Source organism: Theileria equi, chromosome 1, assembly GCF_000342415.1.
Source record: "Theileria equi strain WA chromosome 1, complete sequence".
NCBI classification, from domain to species: Eukaryota; Apicomplexa; class Aconoidasida; order Piroplasmida; family Theileriidae; genus Theileria; species Theileria equi.
This window is the reverse complement of record NC_021366.1, coordinates 1,638,721-1,657,298: the sequence shown is the minus strand read 5'-3', so window position 1 is coordinate 1,657,298 and position 18,578 is coordinate 1,638,721. Positions and strand designations below refer to the sequence as shown.

General features: G+C 40.3%; 6 protein-coding genes across 6 annotated transcripts; 2 read left to right on the top strand and 4 right to left on the bottom strand.

Moving 5' to 3' along the window:
• Nucleotides 1-144: 144 nt before the first annotated feature.
• On the top strand, nt 145-378 carry BEWA_025730 (hypothetical protein; the record flags this gene model as incomplete). The annotated part of the gene is made up of 1 exon (XM_004829333.1): nt 145-378. One exon carries the CDS (start codon nt 145-147, stop codon nt 376-378), a length of 234 nt encoding a protein of 77 aa, XP_004829390.1.
• Nucleotides 379-453: 75 nt separating this feature from the next.
• On the bottom strand, nt 454-1,539 carry BEWA_025720 (hypothetical protein; the record flags this gene model as incomplete). Its single annotated transcript, XM_004829332.1, has 1 exon — nt 454-1,539. The coding sequence occupies exon 1, from the start codon at nt 1,447-1,449 to the stop codon at nt 454-456; it is 996 nt and encodes a 331-aa protein (XP_004829389.1). The 5' UTR covers nt 1,450-1,539.
• Nucleotides 1,540-2,353: 814 nt separating this feature from the next.
• BEWA_025710 (hypothetical protein) lies at nt 2,354-4,666 on the bottom strand (the record flags this gene model as incomplete). The annotated part of the gene is made up of 1 exon (XM_004829331.1): nt 2,354-4,666. One exon carries the CDS (start codon nt 4,664-4,666, stop codon nt 2,354-2,356), a length of 2,313 nt encoding a protein of 770 aa, XP_004829388.1.
• A 3,179-nt stretch (nt 4,667-7,845) lies between these two features.
• BEWA_025700 (signal peptide-containing protein) lies at nt 7,846-8,487 on the bottom strand (the record flags this gene model as incomplete). The annotated part of the gene is made up of 1 exon (XM_004829330.1): nt 7,846-8,487. One exon carries the CDS (start codon nt 8,485-8,487, stop codon nt 7,846-7,848), a length of 642 nt encoding a protein of 213 aa, XP_004829387.1.
• Nucleotides 8,488-9,167: 680 nt separating this feature from the next.
• Nucleotides 9,168-16,091, bottom strand: BEWA_025690 (hypothetical protein; the record flags this gene model as incomplete). The annotated part of the gene is made up of 9 exons (XM_004829329.1): nt 9,168-9,287; nt 9,390-9,665; nt 9,913-12,104; nt 12,581-14,239; nt 14,339-14,623; nt 14,732-14,854; nt 15,002-15,171; nt 15,785-15,992; nt 16,031-16,091. 9 exons carry the CDS (start codon nt 16,089-16,091, stop codon nt 9,168-9,170), a joined length of 5,094 nt encoding a protein of 1,697 aa, XP_004829386.1.
• Nucleotides 16,092-16,725: 634 nt separating this feature from the next.
• Nucleotides 16,726-18,396, top strand: BEWA_025680 (hypothetical protein; the record flags this gene model as incomplete). The annotated part of the gene is made up of 1 exon (XM_004829328.1): nt 16,726-18,396. One exon carries the CDS (start codon nt 16,726-16,728, stop codon nt 18,394-18,396), a length of 1,671 nt encoding a protein of 556 aa, XP_004829385.1.
• Between the last annotated feature and the right edge of the window lie 182 nt (nt 18,397-18,578).

Here is an 18,578-nt window from a genome sequence, read left to right as displayed (position 1 = left end):
CAGCTAGAAAGTCTATCTGGCGAGACCATTGCAATTGATGTATCAGCAACTCCCTATCAATTCACTATCGCAATCAGAAATATAAGCCATCTTTCAACACTTGTAAACTCCAAGGGTGGGTCCACTTCTCACATTTCCGGTTTGATGAATCGTTGTGTTCATATTTTGGAAGCTGGAATTAAGCCACTTCTTGTATTTGATTCAACACCACCCAATTTGAAACTAGACACGTTAAGCAAGAGGAAAGAGAAACATCCATTGGGGAAGCCAAGGAGGCAGGTGATAGTGAAGTATTGTCTACGTATCACGGCAATAACAGTGTCCATTACATCCCCTGTAATCATTTTTGTACCCATGCACTACCCATCTCACGCATAAATGTAGAACCATGATGAAGGCTAAAAATTATACAGGACATGTGGAGACGTATCCACATTCAATGTGATTAAAATTCTAGTGAACGAGGAGCTTGAGATGGGCTGGGAAACTGCCATCGACAGCAACCCACTTCCCATTCTTCTTTACAAATCCGTGCTCCTTTAGACCGTCAGGGGTCAAAACCAACAAATGAGCGTGGAGTCCGTCATGGGCGAGTGTGACATGGAGACCCCTCTCACCTCCCCTGGCCTCCCAGAGGACCTGGTCACCGTCAACTACCTTGAATACAGAGGCAAGAACGGAGCAAAGGAAGACGTCAAATGGAAGTCCATGATGTCCTCCCTTATAAAGCAAGACATGATGACCGGGTTCCTTGGCTGAAAGGTCAACAGAAGTGAGAAATGGCTCTGCTGGTGCCCTCTTGTCAAGGTAGCCCTTGAAGCCAAGGGGAGTCCATTTACCTCCAACCTTCTCAAAGCACTTTTCTAGAGCATGACCAGACTCTACCAGAGAAAGGCGTGCAAAGTCTGAAACTCCATTCAAAGCGTGAACGGAAAGATGTAGACATTTATCGCCTGCATGTCCGGCCTTCCAAAGTACGTCATCCCCCTCCTTGACACCGACAAAGACCACACCAAGACCTGGTACGAAGGTGGTACTGAGGTTGTGTCCATATTTGAATGGCACTGAGACTACCTTGTCTGGGTCAGCATGAGCGAAATCCAAGACAAGTTCCTCTGGATTGAAATGATTGTGATGTCCATGGAGCTTGTTCTCATAGGCTACCTTGGTCACGCCCTTCCACTCGAGGTTCTCGAAGACAAAGTAGAGGTCAGAACCGTCAAAGTGCAAGAGGAGAGCGACTGGAAGGTTGCCGAGTTTGTGAAGGGTGAGAGAAAGAAGAGCTGCTCCAGCCTCCCAAAGAACGTGAACTCCATGTGTAACCTTTACTACGTCAAAACCTGGCTTTGGTGTGGCCTTAACAAAGAGGTAAACACCGTCAAATCCACCAGAAAGCAAAAAGTGGCTGGGATCAGAAGGGGCAAGAACGTCAAAGGTCAAACCGGTCATTGTATTGGTCAATGCTTAAAAGAAGAATAAATCTCGTGTTTCAGAGAAGGAAATTGTAGCGCGTGTGTGAAAATCTAAAGGAAATTCAGTGATTCTGGCAGAGGAATAAGTGTGTGGAGGAAGAAGAGACAGATGGGGTATGTAGGGTCAAGAATGAGAGATTTAATGGAAGAAATGAACATCCCTGGACGTACCGAGTGTCTAAATACCTTCTCTCCTTATACCAATACTTATGCCCTTGAAGCTCCGGCCAACACATTCTGGATGTCCAGCATGCACGCTTGTCTTATCCCTACTTTGACCTTGTGCATTCTCATGTACCCGTTCATTTCTCATCCTGGAGGCTCTCTAGACTCTACTCCTCTTTCCATCATTTATCCTACAGTAAAGATGCCACGGTCACGGATTTTTCTGGACGGATTAGTGGTGTCTAGCAGATTTACCATGGCACCATTGAGGGCAGAATCCAGCTTGCTCTGTACACCTTGTCTATGCATATAACAACTGTCTTGTCCTCTAAGACTTTAGGGTACGAGACTTTTATCCTGAACATCAGTAACCATGTCTATCCTGTTAGATACTGGTCAAGATTCACAAACATAGTTGGTGTGGTCCTAAGATTAGTCCTAACCTTGTTATTTTTAGCTCATGTTTCATCAGCATAACCAAGGGAGTATATGAGCCCCCTTAAGTAGCTCAGTTTGAAAACTATTACTATCTGTAAAACCATTCTTAGCTTATCTGAGTACGGTTTTTAGATTCTAAATGGTCATTCATAGCATCCTTCTGGATTAACGTATTAGTAAATTAAGTCATCCTCAAAAGAGACCAGAGGCTCTCATGAGTATTCCACACTTTAGTATCTATAGAGATCTAGAAAGAGAAATTGAAACATTACAAATTACTACATTTTACCGACATTATTCGTCTTATCAACTGCATTAGCATTAGTAGCTGAAGGAGTATGTTTCTCCAACCATTCCTTAAAGGCCCTTTGTGTTATCACAATGGAATTGGGGACAGTCAAAAAGTGTGTTAATCCCTTGAACTCTGTCACAGTTACATCTGAATGATCCTTTAGATGCTTCTCAGCCATATCCCTGGTACCCCTTACATTGCATATTGTATCATCTCCTGCGTGAATAAAGAGTGTTGACAAGTCCTTTGGATAATTGGTGATATTCTCAGGCTTCTTTACATCATCACAAGCATCAAAAACCAGACTTGTGGCCTTATAAGTCAGTTTATCGCTGTAAAAGAAGGGATCGTTGTATCTTATGAAGAGTTCAAAGAGTTTGCCAAAGTCATAGGGTGGCTCATATCTATTGATGTCTTCTGGATACAACCATACAATTACCATAGCCATCTTTTTCATCAATCGCTTCCACCAAGTGTTCAGCTTAGATGTTACATCAAACATTCCAGAGGTTAAAATGAGGCCATCCAGGAATTTTGCTCCCTTTTCAGCATTACCGTGAAATTCTTGAACGGCTTGAAAGACAATGTTGCCTCCCATGGAGTTTCCAAGTAGGAACACCTTTCCATCAGTGGCATGACCCTTAAAGACTACCTTCTCATCCCACTTTTCATTAGGATCTCCAAATTTACCTCTCTTTACAATGCTAATGAATTGCAAGAGATCATAAATGTAATCCTTGTAATCGTTAACAAACGCAGTGAATTTGGAAATGGCATCAGAAAAGCCATGAGACTGATGGTCCAGAGCAAATACGTTATAGCCTGACGCATTAAAGTATTCTACCAGACTATTCCTGTACTCAAAGACAGGGAACACCTCAAACGCATCCATTCCATCTAGTCTGGCATGCTCAAATAGATACTTGTACATAGCGGTATAATTGATCTTTTGAGCATTTCCTTTCATGAATATTCCATCAAGATCTGGAACAAGTTGAAATCCAAACTTTTCAAAATTCCACTCCAAATTAGGCGAACAAAAGTCTATCTTGAAGTGGGAACGGATACCATGGGCCAGCACAATACTTCCCTTGGCATTCTCAACTCTGGAGGCATATGTTGCAATACGTAGACCTTGCTTATTTGTAAAGCTACTCATGACAACCTTTTGATTCTCAAGCCTTCGTAAAGGATCTAGACCATTCTCCCTTGCAATATGGTCATAGTACTCATCCTTGTGGACCTCCTTCCATTCCTTACCAACCTTTCTAAAGTATAAAACATGACGTCCATTTTTCGGATCGTCTACAAGAAGCAAGAGGGCCAATGGGCCTCCCTTGATAAACAGATAGACAAATCTGCATTTAGCGTCACTTGATTCAGGAGATTTCCAGAGAGTAACTCCACCATCCTTTACTTCCTTGAGTTGAAAGCCAATGGATGGCATATATGTATCTCTATTACAATCGCCCAAGGGGTCCATTTTAATGTAGAAGTTGTTGCCATCCACATTACTAATGTCCATTGTGATGTGATTATTGAAGGTGGTATCAAATCCAGCATCGATTAAGCCTTTCAGGTATTCCTCTCTTGTACTAGCATTCCATCCTCCAAAGGTACCTGATTTAGCATAAAACTTTTCCTGCAAACCATCCTTACCCTCTATGATCAGGTAACCAACTTTTGGATCCTTCTTTGGAAAAAAGGAAGCATATGCACAGCCTTGATCTTCAGAACCTGCTGTCCATAAAACACTCCCAGCTTGGACCTTTTTAATGCGGTATCCTACATTTGGTGCATAGACAAGGAATGGAAATTCTGGCGATCTGTTTACACAGAACCTTCTAGAGTCATGAATCCCCTTTATATTCAAGACTAGGGTTCCTAGTAGAGATTGGTTCGAAGCTTCATGATGAAAGCCCTTGTAAAACTTTTCTTCCTCAATGGTTTCCCATTTCTCACCATCCTTTTCATAGTAGAATGACTTCCTTGCTCCGTTACCATCACTAGCATAGACGGCTACTAGTCTTGCCACATATTTAGTTGAACGACCACTCTTCTCTCTGAACCTAACGACTGAAACATGGTCACATAAATAGCCATTGGCAGAGATCCAGAGCAGACTCTGTCCATCCCATACCGAGAGTATCTTATAACCGTCTCTGGCAACGTGTATCCTTGTGTTGATTCCATACGGCTTCCTAGTAAGAGTTTCTATGGAGGAAGAATCTGGAGTGGTGGCATCGAGAATAACGTCTCTAGTCTCTTTTCCGGATCCAAGGGGATCTGAAAACCGCATTGTGTAAAGAGAGATAATTTCCAAATTATTGCGATACACACCGAGAGATTAATGGACCATTAAGGTCTAGGAAGAAGATTTATATCCCCAGCATTCATGGGGGAAGAACCGTGCATTCTTCTTTTCATAATGTAAACGGAAGGAATATGAAGGGAATACGGATGTTTATCAATTCCCGATATAACTAGTGCCTATTAATATGTTTTACGGTGAGAATATGCCTAGATAGGAACATTCTGGAGAGGCTGTGAGCGTAAGGTCCCAAAAAGAATGTTATGGGTGTATCCGCCGGTTATCGCTATAGCATCTGGAATTTAAGGAAGTGTCTATGGTATGGAGATGCTTGAGGATCATGGGATCTGTGATTAAAGGGTAGAGCTTTGGTTGTCTGTGTAATCCATGGTGACCGCTTTGTCGAGCTAGCAAATAAGCTTATTCAGTACCTTCTCCAGAGTTTTACCGTAGAAGTAGGAGTTATGTAGAGTTCAGTCCATTGGTTCCAGTCTCCCTAGTTTCATGATAATCATACACATCACCCTTCTTCCCAATTCCTATGAAAAGAGGTTTGTTCGTGCTACTTCATCAGAGGTAATACCAGATAGATGTGAATAATTTGTCATCTTTAGTGATACTGAGGTAAGGTATAGGAATGTTTCTTCCCATTAGATTCTCCGTACTCTACCCTCTTAACTTTGAAATGTTACATTAGTTGCCTGTGTTTGAACCTTAAGAAGCTAGAGTTAGAAGGATCCTCAGATTTCTCCAGCCTAACTTTCTATCAGCAGACCCTCCACATGCAATAGGCCATAATCAACCAGGTGAATGAGAGTTGTATCTCTACATCATACGATTTACAGAGTTTCTACCAGAGTGTTAAGTGTACTGCCCATCTTCCGGTGAGGTACTCCGCTAGCTCGTTTCTGAAAACTAGTGACTCAATGCCAGTCTCTTCTAGGTATCCCCTTATCCATCAGAAGCTTCCATAGTCCATACTCTAATCCAACTGTATTGACATCATCCTTTACTACATTGATTGTCGCGATAAAACTGCATTGTAATCCTCATCCTGGCCATAGTGGCTACTTCCCAAAATATGTAAGGTGTCTCCTGCCTAATTCCATAATACTCCCATACCTACCACATCCTCATTCATTATTTATACTGACTGAAGATTATGAGCAGAAAAGTGGCGGATTTAGGGAGAAAATTCCTCTGACTGGGAAAATAATGGAGATTAGTGGTGATAATTATCCCGACTTACGACGTCACTTCTTCTTCCCTCATAGACTGCACAGTGAACATTATGTATCATCATTTTCACTCATCTTCTTCTTATAATGACAACAGGTAGCTCGTCTCGTAGGCCATAATGTCTCGGTAGGTGGCCAAGAAATGTCAACTCCAAGGCATCCTCGGGAGCTCTGAGTGATTATTACAGCTAAAGGTACTAGGGAAACACGTATATGGACGAGTAAAAATACAAGGCGTGAACAAACTGCATTTAGAGAGATTCCAGTTGTCTAGTCTACATTCGATAATTGCGTCTTCTGGGACCACATTTGCGATAATTACAGGTATTTACTCTTCCTTTGAGATGAAGGTTGATGCAAATTCTAGTCATGCGATAGAGTTGTAGAGTAAAAGTGCCATTACGCCAACAACATCGGACGAACTTTTCATCACTGCAACTGCAAATGCACTATTGACCGTTGATTGAGAGTGAAGTTGATAAATTGTACTCTCTGGGGAATTCTCTTGTTTATATGCTCATTTGACTGAGTTTTGCCAGGTGCTGAAGTGCGGAGTTTTTGTGAATAGACAGGGTATCACACTCCTCTTCCGAGTCTAAATTGACTGATGGTAGGCTGCATTAATTCGTCCATACTCCACTTGTAATCCTACACATTTTAAAAATTTGCCACCATTAAAATGATCCGACCACTCCCTTCTATTCCATGTATATGACCGATTCATAGCCTTTACTGACGGTCCATGAAGTTCTTTATTCACAAGGTCCCTTCCCTACTCACATGGAGTGAGGCTACCCATTGTCTATATCAGCAACAAGTACAATTCACAAGGGATATTATGCACTGAGCCTTGTATGACGAGCGAAGGTTCGAGTCTCCTCATCAGAAAATTTACTCTTGGGATTCCATGGTACCTCTGCACAATGCTCCTTCTCTGTGGATATCCATCCACCATTAGCATTCTTGACAAGGTGCTTAAAAGCAAGCCTTTTACTTCCATCGGTAGAAACCAGAGAGAGCTAGAAAACGGTACAGGATATTCTCCATCAGGATAAGGATGAAGAAGTTACAGAGCATGCTCCCTATCTGGGCCCTTCCACGTGGACACGTTTAAGTTATACACCTCGGCGATACGGTGATGAGTTGTCGTTTCAACGTCATTGAATGCTATTTCGTCGGAAAATGGGTCCTCAATGGTAAATGTGTCCTCACTCATGTCAGTGACATCAAGTCCAACTTCCTCGTATTGTGCGCCAGCGGATCGAAGGGAAGTCTTTACTTGTCCAGAGAGTCTTGGTTGGTCGTCGTTTAAAGTCTCAGTGTCGGCGTTTGAGATAACAGAGTAGCACAGGAAGAAGAATAGTGTCAAGCGTAACTGCAGGAGCATCTTCATCCTTCTCCTAGGATTCGAGTTTATTTTTCCGGTTTTCACATTTACTCAAACTCTCTTGGTACTAGTGAGCGTACTTCTTCCTCCTCAATGCATTCCTATCACCCCCATCCAGCCGCAGTGTGTGAAGAGAAGAAACTCTAACGGCAAAGGAATACTTGTTATTTCGGATATTAGTGAGTAAATGAAGAAAACAATATGTGCTCTACATATTTCCACAATGGAGTTGCAAAAATGATGAATTGGCAGAGTACTGCTCTCTTCTTCCTCGCCCCTTTTCTAGAGCTGACAGTTTATATGGATGTCGAAATTTTGCTAAAATTACTTCAATTTGTCGTATGTTTCCTAGTGAAATACCCCTCTCATTCATTCTGCGGTATAAATTTGACGGTTTACTTTTCGAATATTCTCCATGGAATAAAGTAGTCACATCCCCTCAGTATGCAGAATTTGGTCTACAGGGACCGTCATACCAGTGTAGATACATAAACAAACAAAAGTTACGATAATCGGCATGTACCGAGTTCAGCAGGTGAAACCTAGTGACGACCAAATTCATCTCCAATTCCTCGAAGAGTTGTGCAAACGGAGGATACCTCCTCGAAATCTGACTCACATTCCGTTGTATTCCCCCTGTTGCTCCGTTCATCTTCATGACGGCGAACCTCTTCAGTGACGAGTTCATCCAGATTCCTGTTTCCGTCTTTGGAGTACTCGCCCCTTGGAGCATATTCTTCTTCACGTTCATGCTCCAAACTTTCTGGAATTGGAACTTCTAGCGACCTTTTTGTTTTGTCAAAGCGTATATTTCCGTCTTGATCCATGTACCCAGAGCTACTGTATATGTAGTTTGGTTCTCTGGGTCTAGCGCCCGGGTCCCTTGATCTTTGGCTATTATCCTTAGTCCTCATTCTTGTGTCCATTGACGGATAGTCGGGTATTTGGTGATCAGTTTTCATGGATAATTCGAGTTTCCTTCTAAACTCCTCATCACTTAGGAGCTCTTCCATGAACGTTGCGTACGCCCTCGCGAATTGTTCTGGAGTAACTGGTGTCTGAATACTTTCCTTTTTGCTACTCTTTCTTCTTTTGTTTCCCTTGAAATAGCGGAACAAGGCTGGTACACATACTATTGCTGTCCCCGCGGCTGCCAAAAGGCCAAGTGATACTAGCAGTTTCATTATGGTCTGACGAATAAAAATGTAGCTACAAGGTGCGTTTGCAAGTTTAAAATGTGAAAAACGTCCGCGTATCTTTTAAACGGGTATTTTGTTCAAAGGGCAAATTTTTACAAGGCAAAGTTGGCAATTATAAAAATAAACATAAATGTCTATTTGACTCCTATTGTCGTGCATGTGAGTAAACTGTGAGGAACCAGCCAAATTTTATAAAATTATACAGCAATAAATGACGGAATGGTCAAACAAAACTCAATATTAAAGTCGTAAATGAACTCTGCAGCTCCATAAAACAGTACGACTAGCCAGGCCTATAATAGATTAAATATCATTGTAGGCACCTTAAAAACCAAATATCCCATTCCCACACCTTCGTATAGTGATTTCCTGTAAAAAGCTTCTACTTCCCATAAATATCAATAGCCCGTATGCATATGGCGGGTCTCCACCATCACCATCCAGACACAACAACTATGCCCCGTAAATACATCCTATTATAAAACATACTATAAATTTAAATGTTAAAATTGATAAATAATGTTACATAAAGATGAATTACTTACTAGCGTCTGAATCTAGTCAAAGGATCATCCCCTTAAAGTGTGTAAAATGAGAAGAGCAGTCCAGAGACTTCCCATTCACATGTTCATATATCGTTAAACATTTGAATTTCAACAAAATTTTTACTTCTTGAGGCTAAATTTGCTGAACTGTTGTGAAATGTACTCGAATGGATCCGATGAACCGCTGAGGAATTTGAAAAAACTGTCCTGCTTTGAACTACTTGATGATTCGTTCGACTCCTAAATTTTTGTATTGAAAGTTTGGAATTTTATGGATATTATCAACCGCATGTATACAGATTTATAAAGTTAAAAGTAGATGGATGGGCATAAATGGCTTACCTCGATTTCCTGAATGATTGGGTAACACTTGGGGCATTTATTGTCGATTCCAACGCAGTAAATATGAAAGGAATGCTTACAGTAAAAGTGCAAGGATGGGAACTCGAGGTGAAGACCGCAGTTTGAACAGTTTGTATTGTTTAAGATGATATACGATTGCTTGAAACTTTGAAGTTCCCTATTCAGTGCCTCGCACTCCAGTTGATCCTGCATTATATCCTTTTCAATCTCTGAAATTGCATCGTGTAGCCTTTTAAATTCTCGTCTCAGATAGTCCTAAAAAGGAATGTATGTGTAAATGGATGGTGATATAAACGTTTTTTGGTTGACAACTAGGAAGTCTTCTGTTAAAAATAAAAGGTGTAGATTCATTCAGGGAGCTCAGCCACTACTTGATCTTATATTGTGATCCGGAATGACTCCTCCAATCATCCCACTATACCACCTCTCAAGTGGTGAGCATCATCAGTGGATAAAAACAAGACATTCCATATTGTAGCCTTGTGTATGAATAGATACTTACCTTTACATGTCTGAATGTGATGTGTTTGTGCTGCTTTAAAATATTTACAACGGTCGGAAATGGGAGTAGTTTGTAATTTTGAATATGTTGAAGGGCCTCCAAAATTAAATTTGGTGTCTTTTCGGCCATCCCAGCAATGACTGATAATGTTCCAGCCCACAATGTCGGTTCATTATAACCGTATCTTAGGGCGTATTCCAGAGGCTTGAATTCTTCGTCGCTCATACCATTTGAGATGGCAAGTGGAATGTGATAGTAACCCATTTTCACAGCCATTGCGTTAGCACCCTGTTTAAATCCATATAACAAACATAGTAGCATCGCAATAACTTGATATTCCAACGTCTGTGTACTGCTGTTCAAGAGTCTCCATATCTTATCTTGTATAATGTCTACTGGTAGGGCATTAGATGCTTCTGGTTGATCTGATCTAGAAGTATCTTGTTCCGTCCGAGTTGTATTTACGATTGTTTCCATACTCATCATTCCCTCTCCGTGACCATACACTGTACTATCTGCATGTGAGAGTGTGTGCGAACGCGCACTTTTTTCGGGGAATCTCCCATCTGTAGCTCCTTCATATGATCTTGCGCTCTTAACTTCGGATGAATCTGCCTGTTGAAGACCCTCCAATAGAATCTGTAACCTCGTTGCAAAGGTGTATAGTGAAAGTCCCTTTCCATCAAATCCAACCATTTTTGAAAGAAAGGCAGTGTCCATGGTAAATACCGGTAAAAATACATCATAAACATTCATATTGTACTCTGACATTGAAGTATTTATGCGACTGATTAGAGCCTCCAATGCGCTTTCATCATACTTCATGAGCTGTCTTCCATGTCTTAATATTATATTACAACAAACTTCATCGTTTGCGCCCTTCAGGGCTTCCATGGCCTTTTCATAATCAGAAAAGTCCTCAATTAAAATAGATATATACTCTTCCTCATCCTTGAGAGCTAAAGCGACATGCTTTGCAAACTCAAACCCTCTAGAAGCTCTACATTCCTTAAGCGCTTCTCTAATTCTCTCTCTGTGACTGGTTCCAAATGTCTCTAGAAATTTGTGCAAGAGACCATATTCCTTATCTATCGCCATTGCATATTTGTAGTCTGTGGAAGCGGTGCACATGTAAATGGATTGTAGGCACTTTATGAGTAAAGTGGTATGTATCGGTGCATCTATATTGTATTTGTGCAGATGCAAAAGGTATGTGTACAGGTATATTTTCGTGTTCAGGAGAAGAAAACGTTCTATAACATGCGCCGGTTCAACCGACGAACCAGCAGAACAGTATGCTTCAACAGCCTCCTTGTATTTTCCACGTTCATAAAGCCAGTCTGCATGGATACGGTGTATCTCCTCAATCTCACCAGTTGGTCTAGACTCCAACTTAGCCATTTTGATTGCGTGTGAAAATAGACGTTTCCTAATTAAAATTTGTAGTCTATCGTGAATATCCTTGCTGTGCAGTTCAAACAAAAGAACACAAGTTCCAGAGTGTCCTTGGACAGCCACAAAACAAGTAGAAAGAGCCTCTGTAACAGCGGTAACGTGTTGAATGTATTGCGAATATGCAACGAAGTTCATATGCCTAGATTGTACAGTGACCAAACTTGCAGGTGCTGTTTCAAAGGCACTGGCAGTACCTGAAACACTCACAATATAATCCTTAAACGGCGAAACAAGAGCACAAGGACCACTACCAATCATATGATTCTTTTCACCGGTTTTAGCATCATAAAGAAAAATTGTACCTCCTTTTGTACTTACAGCTATAATAGAAGTATTTGGGATAACACAAAAGGTTTCAAATTTTTCCACCGAGTCCTTAAATATAAGTTCAATTTCATTCTCCAAATATAGCGATAATACCGTGTATTCACAACACACAAAGAGAACATGGGATGATTGAGAGCGAATAAGGGATATCCCACGAATCAATGTTCCCTTTTCGTTTTTCAGGTACTTTTGTACGTCTATAACCATCAAAATTTGCTGCGTATTTGGGTGTTCTGTTGGTAAAAGATAGTGGTTGTAGATGTATATGCCATGGCTCTCTGTTGCAATTGCAACTAGGGAAGCGCATTCAGAAACTGAAACTGAAACAACTCTATCATTATGAAAATCCTTGTTTGGGAACATCGGGGTAGATTGTATCAACTGAGGGGCTTGAACAATACCTCCATATTCTGAGACTTCATAAGTATTGAACTTTAGCATACTATCATTTTCTCGGTCTTTCCTGTAAAATTGATGTGAATTTTTAAAGTTTAATGTATTTATGGATAAAATTTTCGGATGTTGCCCATATAAGCTAGGTATAAGTGGTATCATAAGATGGAAGGAGATGAACTTGGTAATGAGAGAAGCATGTGTATAAGATGGCATGAAAGTTTCGTAATATATCCAGAAAGGTATTAATAATCCTTTCAGGTAACCATCCATGATAGTACTCATAATTAGACCAACTACTCAGTACACAAGCTAGTATCTAGAGTATCTCCATAGACTCTCATATCTGTCTAACCCATGGATCTCCTTTATAGCGATTATAAAGTTTCCATCCTCCAAAAAAATGTTGCGGCACTTCCTGCAAGAGTACCTGAAGAGATATATCCAGCCATACTAGCAGGAAGAAGGAGTAGAGTAGATCTTTCAGCTTTACCTTCTCCAGCTTTAGGAGGAGCAGGAACAGGACCTCTAGCTTTAGCACCAGGATATTCAGCAGATCCACCTCTAAGATTAGCATTATCTTGGTTAGATTCTTCAGTAGCAACTTCTAGACCATCAGCACCAGGTTCATATTGGGGAGATTTACCTTGAGGTTCACCGGCATTAACAACATTAGCATCAGAACAATCACGTTGAAGAGTTCCAGCGGATGCATCAGCGTCATCAACCTTTTGTATTTTGGAAGTTTCAGAGTGATCAGTAGTTTGTTCAACAGGATCAGGTTTAACAGGTTCAGAGCTAGAACTAACATTTTCATCTTCTTGGAATATAGCCCCGAATGAACTTAATCTACCAGATTCTCCATCCAGTCTATTAGTACTCCGAGTTCCTCTATCAGGACCCCTTCCAGTTCCATAGGCTACACTTACCATAGTGGCACCACTAGAGTTTTGAGTACAATGTCCTAAATTTTGACAACCTAGTTTTCCAAGTTGTTCTAGGAGTTGTGTCTTTTGGCCACATTCTTTAAAATTGTCAGGTATCTCATTAGGGAGTTCATTGGAGAGCCTAACCCATGGTTGATCATCGCCATCTTTCTTATACCAACCTTTAGCCGTTCCGTTTGAAGTATGGTTCATGTATATGAGTACAGGTTTTCCTCCACAATAGAATGTGTAGACACTGAGAGAACCAGGGATGGGAAATTCATTTCCAGTTAATTTTATACTCTTCCTACCACTAGACTGACCATTATAATACTTGATACCTATTAGTTCAGTTCCAATGTCAATTTCGTGCTTGTAGCATGTAAGAGATAATCCATCCAAAGAATTTGGTCCATTGGTAACGGTTACCTTCCTTTCTACCTCACTATGCTTCTCACAACAGTACTTGTTCTCACCACTAGTATGTTTATCAGAAAGAGTCTTAGAATTGTCCAGAGACAGATTTAGGGTAACCGCACTGTTACGTAGGCATCTAACATCATCGAGCTCAGTTGTAAGTGCCTCAGTAGGTTGACCTCCAGCATAAAATTTCTCTGACTTTGTCTTACTAGCCGATGCCCAGGTCAGACCATTTTCACGAGTGCTATAGAACCACTTTGATTTTTCTTCAGCATTCTTTGGCATAAACTGTAACATGAGAGGAATGCTAGAATGCAAGTATACCCTAATCTTAGAGATTGCATAACTCCTTGGAAGAGTAATACCAGTAGTACCTTGTTTATCATAGGTTGCTCTGGAAATTTGGGTGCCGCCACCACCGCCAACTGTATATTCTTTAACAGTATATTCACTATTTGGAGGACTGGATGGAGATATTATAGTAGGACCGCTGATTTTCCTGGTTTCTTTTATGCAAGTGGATTTGTTACCACTGGACAAGAACTGGTAAGGATCTTCTGGCTTGTTGAGATTAACCGGAATGGCATAGTTCCTCCGGCAATTTTGATCATCCAGTAGGTATTCAAGTAGCTTACCAGAAGTAAGCCTGCTACTCCAGTTACCTAGTCCTCCTCCAGTATTTCCCCAGTAAGAGTAATATTCTGGTGTATCACTAACCTTGGTAATTCCAAGAAGTATTGGCCTATTTGGTTCACCCTGCCAAAAGTATACAAAAAACCCAGTAACAGAGATCCTGTTAGTCGACCCTACCTTACCTTTATTCTGTAAATCTTTGCTTACAACAAAAGTGTTACTACTACCAGTGACAGGTATATGTGCATACTTCAGGAATACATTAGGCATACCATTCCCATCAATCTTTTCAACATGAATGGGTGTTCCATTATAAAAGTAGACAGTTTCATTCTTTCCAGGAGATGGAATCTTATTGACATCCAACTGGACAATACCAGGAGCGCTGCATTCTTGTACACTTAAATTCCCTGTAATAGTTTGGAAGTTTTTCTTAACATATTTATTAACCTCCTCTAGTGTCTTGTTTTTAAAGTTAAAGTCAGCAGCTTCTTCCCATCTATTTCCACCATCAATTCTCTTAAACCATCTATTGTTATACTTTTCATTACTAGATTCTATATGGAAAAGAAATGGTTTTTTATGATCACATGCTGGTAGGAATACCGTAACCTTAGTAGCTGTAATAGGGAAACTCAATACTGAGAAACCAGTTTGTAGGTTACCTCCGATGTTAAATCCTCCTATGGTAAGCTCACTCCCTTGAGTCGAGGTGTGCTCAAACAAAACATAATTTGGGAAGCTAAATGTGTCTGGATTGAGTTTAACTCTTATCCTATTCTTATACCCTGGATCATGGTTATGATGACAATATTCCTCATCTTTATCTTTGGAGAGATCTACATTAACAATGCTCTGTAGTTTACATGCAAGCCTATTTAGCTTATTCTTGAACTCAGTACTGGCGGTATCTGTATTACCTTTAGGAAAGTTACCTGTACCATTTATTGGTCTCCATGTTATACCATCTCCAGTGTTTTCATACCATTCGTATGGCCCTCTTAAATAGTCTCTAATACCAAGAATGAGAGGTGTTCGTATAGTCCCGCTATTGTCATAGTTGTGATAGTAAGTAGCTACCAGATCCAATATGCCATATTTGTCACTAAATGATATAGATGAGTTCCCATTTTCTATTTGAATCTCACGCCCGCCATACTTAAGACCTCTTATAAATGTACTTATTGGCTTATCATGAGTGCAATATCCATATCCAGTAGCATCTTTTAGTGAACCTGTTTTGGCATTTATAAAGCCTAAAGTAGTCCTCGAACAATCACATCTTCCGTTGCATTTCTTGGATATATCTATATTTGCAGCCATTTAACTTTAACACACCAGTCATACTCCATGTTCAGAGAGTATGCTCTTTCAAAACTCTGAGATCCATGAGTAGTCTCAATGCGACCAAAGGGAGCAAACTAGTACCTTAGTTACTCCCTAGATAACCATAGATTCATCCTCCCTCACAACTAGCTCATCGTCAGAGAAAGTGTCCACAGAACAAGATGAACAACTATCAAGGTACACTAGTCAGTAGAAATCACTTCAATATCTATCAAATCACCAACTTCCAACGAGTCCATAAAACCAGTACACTCTGTATACTTGCCTAGCTCCCTGACGGTCATATGGACTCCCTCAGGCTAAAGCCTATGGTCGTCTAGTACTCCTTACAGTCGTACTCCATCCCACACTTTTGCAATCTCTCAACTTACCCTGTAACGACGATTGCATTCCCGAGTGGACAAAAGAAGATGTTCACAGCCTCGTGTTCAAACGCCCTAAACTGTACCTCCTTGAGTATGTCATCCCGTTTAAACGATTTGTAGCAAATGTGGACTAGACCGGAGGATTCCAGTAGGAAAAGAAAGAGGTTGCTCCCGGCGATATCGACCAGTGACTTGATCTCAACTTTGGCGCCATCTGCGGTCACAAATGCGATATAATCACATTAAACGTACCTTTATCCTCAATTGTCCTCAAGGTCTTGTCCAAAAAGACGAAATGCCGCAAGTGTGTCATCTATACTCCAAATGAAAATTTTTTCCTCCTTCAGCGAGAATTTTCCTTTCTATTGTTGGGATTTTTCTGTCCATTCGCAGTCATTCCATAAAAGTCTTGAGAAATGGAAATTTGGGGAATGAGGGAACTCGGCGCGATCATGTGTGTGGAGCAGGCAGAAACGACATGCAAAAGTGCTGTCAGAACCTCGTCTAATCGAAATTGAGTTTAAAGAATCTGCTTTAATGAAGATAAAGGCTTTGGTGGGTGTTGTGTCTCAATCTAGGCTACGAAAGGGGAGTTGTCTATCTCTAGGTGTGTATGAAGGCTCTGGGAAGCCGCACCGTGACTCGTAGGAAGATGCCACGTTAGGTTAGCCAGGAATGTCTAAGGAAATCTCCATGTAATCGTTGGTCCGGCTCTAGAAGATCCTGAGGAAGATGAATGGCTCGGTAATGGAGTGAGTAGACAAGGTAGCTCCGGTCATGAGATACTGTCATTCCATTGCTATACATTACTAATTTGACATTCATCCATACTGACCATTCTGCTCACACCAGTTGAGACATGAATGGATTACTACCAAAGAAGAATGAGGGGACATCTATGAACACAGGACACTGGATAAGTGCTGCAAAATGAATGAGGATGTAACATGAATGATGGAGTCCGGCTGGATCTTAATCCAAAGAATGGTACTACCGAGAAATATGGAATAAAACGCAGTGAGAACGAAGAGGGTTTGAAGGAATATAAATCTTACAAATATTCCAAGCACGATTCCGGATCCTTCATTCTTTCTTCCCTCTCCTACGACAGAAAACCATTACAAGGAATACTGTCTTATGCTCTACCGGTTACATCTATTACCACATACTTTAACAAAGATAGAAAAAAACTCTTATTAATACAGATTGCTCTGCCTGGAGGTAATAACTGGTATTACACAAACCCAGATACAAAGGAAAATCCAGAAAATCTAATATTAACAAAATTTATTCCTCAGAATAATGTGACACTTGAGATTTCAGATTTAAAAAATATACTCCAGACAATAAAGACAAATAATGGATTTAATATTCTTGAACTGTATAGAAGTCACAGTAAAACCGCACAGAAACTTGTGAAAAAAAATTACATTATATTTGACCTCACTCAAAAGCCTAATCCAGGTGGTAAAACAACTTATAGCTCTGAGGTTACTAATGAACAAGTAGCTGTATCAGAATCTAAAAGAATAAATGGTACATATCCCGAGGTTAAGCATGATCCAGGATATAGTCAATTCAGAGTACTTGGTATTAGACTTCCAGATAAGAGCTACATGAAAGTTGATGGGTTTCCAGATGGCCTTGTTGAAAAATTCCATGTTTACTATGGAAGATCCGATCAAAATTATGGCGATCCTCTTCTTGTAGATTTAAAATTAGTAGCTAGCAGCGTTTATGATATCAGTTATTTTCCGAGTAGGTATTATATCACCAAAAATACTCCAGAAGGGAAATGGGACATTCGCAAAATATTCTCAGAGATAAAAGAAAAGCATGCATTCCCAATTATACTCCAAAACATTGTTAGTTATAAAAAACTTGATGTTGACAAATTAGAAAATACTGATGGGTTAAGGGAGAAACTTGGAGATATAAGAGGAGGGCTTACCATTGACTTGACAAAGACTGAGGGAGCCGTTGGGATAATCCAATACTACTCCTCTGATGGAGTTTCTATTCCTTATAAGAAGGAGTCATCTACGAATACCTATGTCTATCATTCTACAAGACACGCATATGGCATACCTGGTTTTACTGTAAAAAATATAAAGACAGGTTCAGGTAATGATATAACTGAAGATAAGCTTCCCCCTTCTAGTACTTTACTTGGTGGGTTTTATGCCAACTACAGTGGCTCAGGATATGAAAGATTGCTTTTCCTTGAGCTCATATGTTTCCATTATCCTACTGCTACTGAATTTCCTGTTTTTTTCTATTACTACTCTAAAGATGAGAACTATCAATGGCAAGGCTATATTCTAACCACAACAATGAATAATAGTACAGCTGATGTAGAAAGTGTCATAGAGCATATTAAAGAAAATTATGGAAAGATAAACCTTGAAAGGCTTGGAGATAAACTCACCGGTAAACTTACCAAGTATACACCAGATACCTTAGAAGTTGAAAAGGATGAATCTAAAGGTAAATATACTGGACTTTCAACAGAAGCTATAGCGGGAATATCCATTGCGGGTGTCAGTGGAACAGGAATTGCTGGTATTACTATCTGGAAATGGCCTAGTATAGTCTCATTTCTAATCACTCGTCTGTAATGTACTACAGGAAGAACACCCTCATCTCTGAAAATAGGCAGAACTAGGAGCATGCAAACACTCCCCTCTAGACTACTCTCTTGTTGGTATACCTACCAAATCATATTCATTGCTTGGAAATCTTCTGATACGTCAAAATATCCTCTTAAGCCAAAAATGGCGCGTGTAAATTATTAATAGTT